The 7,500-nt window shown below is 40.1% G+C and overlaps 2 protein-coding genes across 4 annotated transcripts in view; one reads left to right on the top strand and one right to left on the bottom strand.

Annotated features, from left to right (window-relative positions):
- LOC138060759 (cytochrome c oxidase assembly protein COX19-like) overlaps positions 1 to 381 on the top strand; it is a 7,658-nt gene extending 7,277 nt beyond the window's left edge. For all 3 annotated transcript variants that reach the window (XM_068906611.1, XM_068906610.1, XM_068906612.1), the window contains exon 3: positions 1 to 381. This exon is cut by the window's left edge and continues 393 nt beyond it. The gene's annotated coding sequence lies outside the window, so the exon portion shown is untranslated.
- Positions 382 to 2,309: 1,928 nt separating this feature from the next.
- LOC138060758 (soluble calcium-activated nucleotidase 1-like) lies at positions 2,310 to 3,743 on the bottom strand. The gene has a single exon (XM_068906609.1). It carries the CDS (start codon positions 3,704 to 3,706, stop codon positions 2,579 to 2,581), a length of 1,128 nt encoding a protein of 375 aa, XP_068762710.1. The 5' UTR covers positions 3,707 to 3,743; the 3' UTR covers positions 2,310 to 2,578.
- Between the last annotated feature and the right edge of the window lie 3,757 nt (positions 3,744 to 7,500).

Genomic DNA, 7,500 nt, shown 5'->3' with positions numbered 1-7,500 from the left:
ACCTTCTACGATAAAATGTACATGTAAAACTAGGTGTATTACATGTATGCACACTTCAGCATTTTTGTTACGAAAATGTGGTTTATATGATAGAGCTAAAGAGCAGATTGAAAATAGACTGTACCACATGCATTGCCCTTTATAAGAAATCCATAGATAGGATGATCAGATGGGACAAAAAGAACTGTCTAATCATTTCAGTTTATTTATTCTTATTGTGCAGTATTTGTCTCATGACCAAATTTTCTTGGGACAATCATCATCAGCGAGAGATAATGACCTGCCTTATTAAAAGAATTGATAACGCTATTGTCCTGCATGACTACATTTGTGTTTGTATAAAGACAATAAAAAGATAAAGAAAAGTTGGGAAGTCATAAACTGAGATAATGTCCCTTTGAGTCCTTTTCAAACAAAAAGGATGAGTTTGGCCAACAGCCTGGTAACATACTAAAAGCCAACTCAATCCAATATGTACAGGTATTATATTTATACTTGGTTACTATTTTTTCAAGTTAAGTGAATTGTTAATGAACTGAACAATAATTAGTTCTTATTAACCGAGCGGGAGGTCTGTATGGGAGAATCTTGACCGAGGTCGCCAGTACAGACCGAACGCAGTGAGGTCTGTACCAGCGACCGAGGTCAAGATTCTCCCATACAGACCGACCTAGCTCGGTTAATAAGATGTTTATTATATGGCCAAACAAGAACAATATAATTCGTTTAATGTAACTGGTTTGTACTAACTGACATTTTGCTGCGAACGGCCATGAGTGGCGATGAGCTGAACTTAATTCTGCCAAAGTTTGCTTGTCATCCTCTCTTTTGTTATCATGCTGTTTGGCACTTTCATAAATAAATATTGGTAGAAGAAAATACTAAATATTTTTGCATTTTAGTTTGCATCTTTTCACCGCGAAACATTACCGGTCTAGATGCCGGTCTAGATGGGAAAATCTAGACCGTGGTCAATATCGATTTCAGCCAATCAAATTCGTGAACTTGGTAGTTCCCAGTCCTTATGAGACAGAGCCATATAATAATGGATATTATAATTGGTATTGCTGAGACAGTACAGTGGCATTTTAGAGCAGCTGTGCATGTAGAGTCTGACCAATCTTTGCATAAGTAGCATCGATACATCTACATGTATGTCCTCTTTATAATGACAAAAAGGCAAACTTAAAGTAAATGACAAAATATTAATAAATCATGGGAACATGAAGAGTTATAATAATGAGAAGAAAAAGAAGAAAAAGATGATTACTATGCAACATTCATATAATTATAAATTATTCTTAATCAGGGTGAGAGTTGTGGTAGATGATTTCAGTATTAATTTTTTTCAATCATTCAACATTGCAAGTTTACAAATTTAAACTTGCTGTGTCTTTTGAAAGGCAGTTTTCCTTTGAAAACTGCTACTAATATCTTTTAATCAAATACATGTATAAACAGGACAGTTTTTTTGGGTAAACTTCACCTTTCAAGACGTACAGTTTACAAATAAACTTCAGCTAAGACACTCAAGAAGCTGATCATGAAAGGCTTTGTATTCATGAACATTTCAATGATGCAGAAATGCAGAAGTGGGGGTATGTGATGTGGAGACAAGTTGTTATGTATTCTATAAGATTATTTATTACACATAACATGAGAATTTTATTCCATAAAGCTCATTTGTACGAATCTATACGCTTTACTTTCATGCACATGTGGAAAAGGCTTATACAGCCAATCAGAATGGCATACAGTGAATAAAACCCTGTACGCCACACTTTCTATGACGTAAACTATATATACAGTGTATCTGGTAGAGGTGAGTTTTTGAATATAGATACGGAACATTTTTTATGTCCATTAAAAAGCAGCTTCCTGTCTGAGCAGTTACATGCACACGTACCACTACTTGAGCACATGAAACAATTCAGACTCTGCCTGGCAGAGTGCACATCAATAATAATAGTCCCAACCAATGCTATGAATTTAAATTTATCACTACTAAAGTGATCTCATGGAGCAAAAAAATGTGGGAGTAGAAGGTAAATGTAGGTGTGTAGGTTACCAAGAAGTTTCAGTGTTTTGAACAAATTATATAAAAAGAACCACCTTTTGGTTTCAAAACATAGCATTAGGAAAGAGAAATAATACGGATGTTATTATTACACTGTAAACCGAGCTGACAGATCCGAACACTCGAGACTTGTTTGATGATAAACAAAGTGAGGGGTACATGCCGGTTAAAGACTAGGGTACAGTTATCTTAAGAGCTCTAATATTTACTTTGGACTAGTTCATTATGGATTATAATGGTTAAAATTCCTTTATTTTGATATTAAGTGCACATGGTGTTATCCATAACCAAAAACACGTACATGTATTAATTTCAAATACATATGAATACACAGAATAAAACGTATGGTAAAAGTACAAAACAAAAAGAAAACTAAAAAGATATTCTTGTGCACACAATTTTGGTAAGGAATGATTAAGGAATTACAGAAAATATTTGCATCATATTGTCCTTGACATTTACCATGTAATTAACTAGATTCTCCCTTATTACAGTAATGCTCTAAATAAATTCAATGCCTTCAAACTTGTTGTCACCTATTAGAGTTTCTTCCAGCAACTGCTTTCCATTAAGATCAAAAGCTGTGATATATGAACGGATAGTTCCCCTGTCTTCTTCAGTCTTGAGAGCAACAAAGAGCCTATCTTCAGTTCCGGGAATAAACTTAAATGACGAAAACCCATGGGTTAAGTTCAGGTCCCCAATGGCACGCACATCGCAATTTGTAAAGTCTTCATCACAAGTTATCATGACATTAGTTGCACGATGTTCATCATCCTTTTCATTGTATGACTTATGGCTGGCACGTCTTGGTAAGAAAAACCACTTCTTATGCTTATCACTCCAATTTGCTGCCTCATGTATTATGTACCCTGGGTGCTGGATACCCATGGCCCCTCTCATGGCTTCATACCTTGACACCCAATCATGATGTACAACATCACCATTGGGTCCAATAGTTTTAACCCACTGTGGGTTGTGATTCTGAAAAACTCCCTCTGTTGTTGTCCACTCCTTTCCTAGGCCTCCAATATAGAGAGTTTTTCCTTTGACAGCCATCCATTCTGCTTTAAACCCCTTCTCCTCTGAACCATCCCCGTCTGGTAAAATTACCCAAGCGACATTATGCGTGTCAAGTATTTGAAACACAACACCTGTACGATCGTCAACAGCGTACAACTTGCCATTAAACACAATCAGTTCTGATAGCTCCATACCCCTACCCTTTTGAGACAAAGTAGACGATAACACGATTTTTTCTGTGTCCCATTCCACGGATATTTGGCCATTGTCATGAAGCGTGAGGTAACCGCGTTTGAAGTGACTTGTCCAAGTGTTTTCCTTAGACGTGGATTTGGAGTTTTCGTCGAGATCCGCGATGATTCCGATCCGAAATCTGTTTCCCTCAACGGTGACCTCTGAAGGCGTCAATGGATACGTGTTGTTATATTCTCGCTCACAAGCTTTCCTGTGATAAAAGTCAATGCTGTGACTGTTGATAGGAACCACTTTTGTTTCACCGGAAAACCAGTATAACAGTCCGAATAAAAGGCTTATACCAAAACCTACAAAAGCACATTTGCGAATCAACATTTGTACATCACTAGGAGAAGAATTTCTGCGATACATGGCGGAAACATCGGCGGTTGGATAAAAAGGTTGGGCTACCAAGCAAAAATGCGTCACGAAACCACGTTAATTTCGAAATTAAAGTTGACGTGACAGTGTCACGAACATAACATGACGCGAAAATTCGAAGAAACTTACCCTACGTGCAGTATGGCAAGCCGTTTGTAGCAAAATTTAACCTTAGATAAATATGTTCAATCCTTTAAATAAAGGTTTAATTTAAAGTCATAAAAGGCATTCAATGCAATCCAATCCTTACATTTTATTTGTAATACAATACCACGAATATTGATTCAATCCAATCCTTAAATTTTATATGTAATCCAATACCACGAATATTGATTCAATCCAGTCCTTAAATTTTACATGTAAATGCAATACCACGAATATTGATTCAATGCAATCCTCAAATTTATATGCAATCCGAAAATATACATATATTCAATCTTCCTTGGGAGGAGCGCGGCCATATAGAACCAGATCTAGAGTAAACTGTGCAAGGTATCATGACAACAAAAGATGGCGGCAGAGTGGGAAGAAGAATTTGACATAGAAATTGAGTTTCCCAAGTTTCTAGGAGAAGTTGTGGATAGAACCGAGACAATTGAACCGAGATTGCATTGAATGCCCTTTATGAATTTAAATTAAAACTTTTTTTAAAGGATTGAACATATATATCTAGGATTACATTTTGCTACGAACGGCTTGCCACGCCTATGCAGACGGCGAATTTGAATGTCAACGCTATAGGCACTTTTTTGCGTTGAAGTTCAAATTCAAATTCTCCGTCTGCACGCACGCTGAAAAAATGGTGTAACGCAATCATATGTGGATGAATGGTAAAGGAAAGTTTAAAATTTGCGCCCGAGTTTGCGCCCGAGAATTTAAATAGGCTCGATTTCCAGCTGCTGTTTGGGAAACGAGCCCGCGCTCCTCCCCCGAACTGAGGAACGTAGAGCGGACACGAGAGAGTGGCGTACTCCCTCATCATCAGTGGTTTGAAAGCAACTGAAAAATACGCGTGCAACACAACGCTCAAATAAAAACAAAAATCGAAACGTTTCCAGCGCGCGCTGACTTTCTCAAAGCTATAAAGTCCACATTGAGACCACCAGGGTGTTGGGTACGGTTAATCTCCTACCCAGATCTCCCACGGTCATACGGAAGGGTCAATCTGGTAAAGTTCGATTTCGAGCATGCTCAGTGCCAGCGAGGCCCGAAATACGGGCTTTTCTATCACTGCGCATGTTCGTACTCTCTGTTGTGATTTTGGGTGATTTTGGTGTACTGTCGAATTTTACCAGATCTCACATTTCCAATGACAGAGTGTGATCTGGGTACGAGATTAAGTTACGGTGTCTGTCTGTCGACCGTCGAACGGGATTACACAAACCAGCATGGCCTGAGTTGTACATGTATGCCCGGGGAAGAAAAATGGCGTCCAACAGGAAGGCCTTAAGGAGTGTACATATCCGCTAAATCTGTCACCCAAGCGTCTATATGCGCGGCATTTAATCGCATAAACCACGCTCTCGCTGACACAGGTGTATTTCGATGTAAACGAATGGAGATTTCTCCGATTCCAAAGTACTTGTTCCAAATGTCTATAAACGAAGGTAAAATACCTAAGCAATGGAGGGAAGCTAAGGTGTGCTGTATCTTCAAGAGAGGGGACAAGAGTAATCCCGAAAACTATACACCTGTTTCTCTAAGGCCATCCCTTTGTTTTTCTCCGTTTAATGTCGTCCGACCGACCCAAGTCACCCAAATTTTTGACATTTTCAAAAAAAAATAATAATAATAGGGAAAGACGTTTTCAAACCATTTTTATGTCGCATAGGAGTTTCGGTAGTTGATCCTTTTTCCCACGCTGTCTTAATTTTGTAACAACATCCACCAACTTTTCCGCCATATTGATTTTGGGTTCACGTCTTGTTGTTTTCCTGGCTCCACATCCTCGGAGACCCCGGGGCAGATCGTGGGGACAAGGGGAAGTCTAAACCGGCAAAAGAAAATGGCGACTATGCTTTTCGCAGTCGCCATTTTCTTTTGCCGGTTTAGACTTCCCCTTGCCTCCGCGATCTGCCCCTGGGTCTCCGAGGATGCTGGCTCCACAGATATGATGCTGGGGTACCAGGCCTCCGATTCCGAGACTTCTTATGATTTTTTTTTTAATGTTTTTTTTTTTAATCCGATCGACCGACCCAATATCAGGAAACGCATTCGACGCTAAACGAAAAAAAAGGGGATGGCCTAACCTGCATTATATGCAAAATATTAGAACACATTGTACACAGCCACATCATGAAACAGCTTGAGGATTGTGCCATACTGGTTGATCACGGTTCGACATGATTTCAGGGCATAAAGGTTTACCAAAACACAGCTGATAGCGACAGTCCGTGATATCGCGTACTCTCTCCAATGCAATAATTCTGTGTCCTTAGCGATACTAGACTTTGCCAAAGCGTTTGACAAGGTTCCCCATCAAATGCTGCTTGCCAAACTTAATCTCTACGGAATTAGGGCCCCCTTCTTTCGTGGTTAATATCATTCTTACCCAAAGAACAAAGAGGGTTGTATGTGTATGTGTATCCACCTCAACTAGAGTGACATCCGGGGTGCCGCCTGGAACAATTCTGGGGCCGCTGCTCGTTTTGATTTACATCAATGACTTCCCATCGAAACTCCAGAGTATAGTCCGCTCTTTTGCAGACGATTTTTTGTTTGTTTGTTTTGTTATTTATTTGTTTTAAGCAGGTTGAAGTTTTGGCAGCTATTCAGCTGATGTGGACCTGCTATACCCACCCACCCATATACACACAGAGGACAGCCACAACACCGGGAACTTCATCCCCTACTCTTCTCGAATAGTGTGTGAGTTCTTTAACGTCCCATAGGGAACTAATGAACATGGAAGTTATTTGTGAGACGGGACCTCCGGCTTATCGTCCGTATCCGAGAAGACTTAAAATTCTAAACATTTGCGGATGTAATTACAAAGGCAGCACTTTCTCCTCAGTTATTTAAAGACCCTGAGTGTTGGTCTGGCCTGCATGCTACACTGACGAGCCCTACTACAGATACCCAACTTCTACAGGATGACTTGCACACTTCTTGAAGAGTGAGTGGCAAGAATTGTGGCAGATGGAGTTCAACTCGAAAAAGGGACGTATACAATACATGGACCCCAGGTCCATGGACCACCACTGTGGACCCGGTCCACGGACCCCTTCATGGACACTGTCCATGGACTACCCCTGAGGACCACCCCTCATTTTTACAGTTTCAAGCAAATCTTTAGACGAAAAGAGAAGTCATCCTGGCACTTATCTGGAAAATTTAAGCAATAATTATTGTCTCTTACAGACACATGAAAAATTCAAGAGGCTTCAACGGGATTCGAATCCATGACATCTGCGATGCCGGTGCAATGCTCTCTTCCAACTGAACTAATGAGGCCACTCAGTTGCAATTGGGAGCAAGTCATGTTTTGCATACGTCGTCCTCTTGGGGCCTTAGCATGCCTTTTTTGGCCTGGCCTGTCTTATGCCACGCTGGTAGGTCCGGACTCAGCCGACCGGTTGGCCCAGGTGGTTGAGCATCGGAATACTGTGCAGAAGGTCGCGGGATCAAAACCCCGACCGAATTCAGGGTTTTTAAATAACTGAGGAGAAAAGGCTGCCTTTGTAATGACATTTGCAAATGGTTAGACTCTCTAGTCTTCCTTCTCGGATAAGGACAATAAACCGAAGGTTCCTGTAATGGCCGAAGAAATATTTCGTCATTTGTAC

The sequence above is a fragment of the Montipora capricornis genome, chromosome 8, assembly GCF_036669925.1.
Source record: "Montipora capricornis isolate CH-2021 chromosome 8, ASM3666992v2, whole genome shotgun sequence".
Classification (NCBI taxonomy): Eukaryota; Metazoa; Cnidaria; class Anthozoa; order Scleractinia; family Acroporidae; genus Montipora; species Montipora capricornis.
Note: the sequence above shows the minus strand (reverse complement) of the source record. Positions and strands in the feature narration are given on the sequence as shown.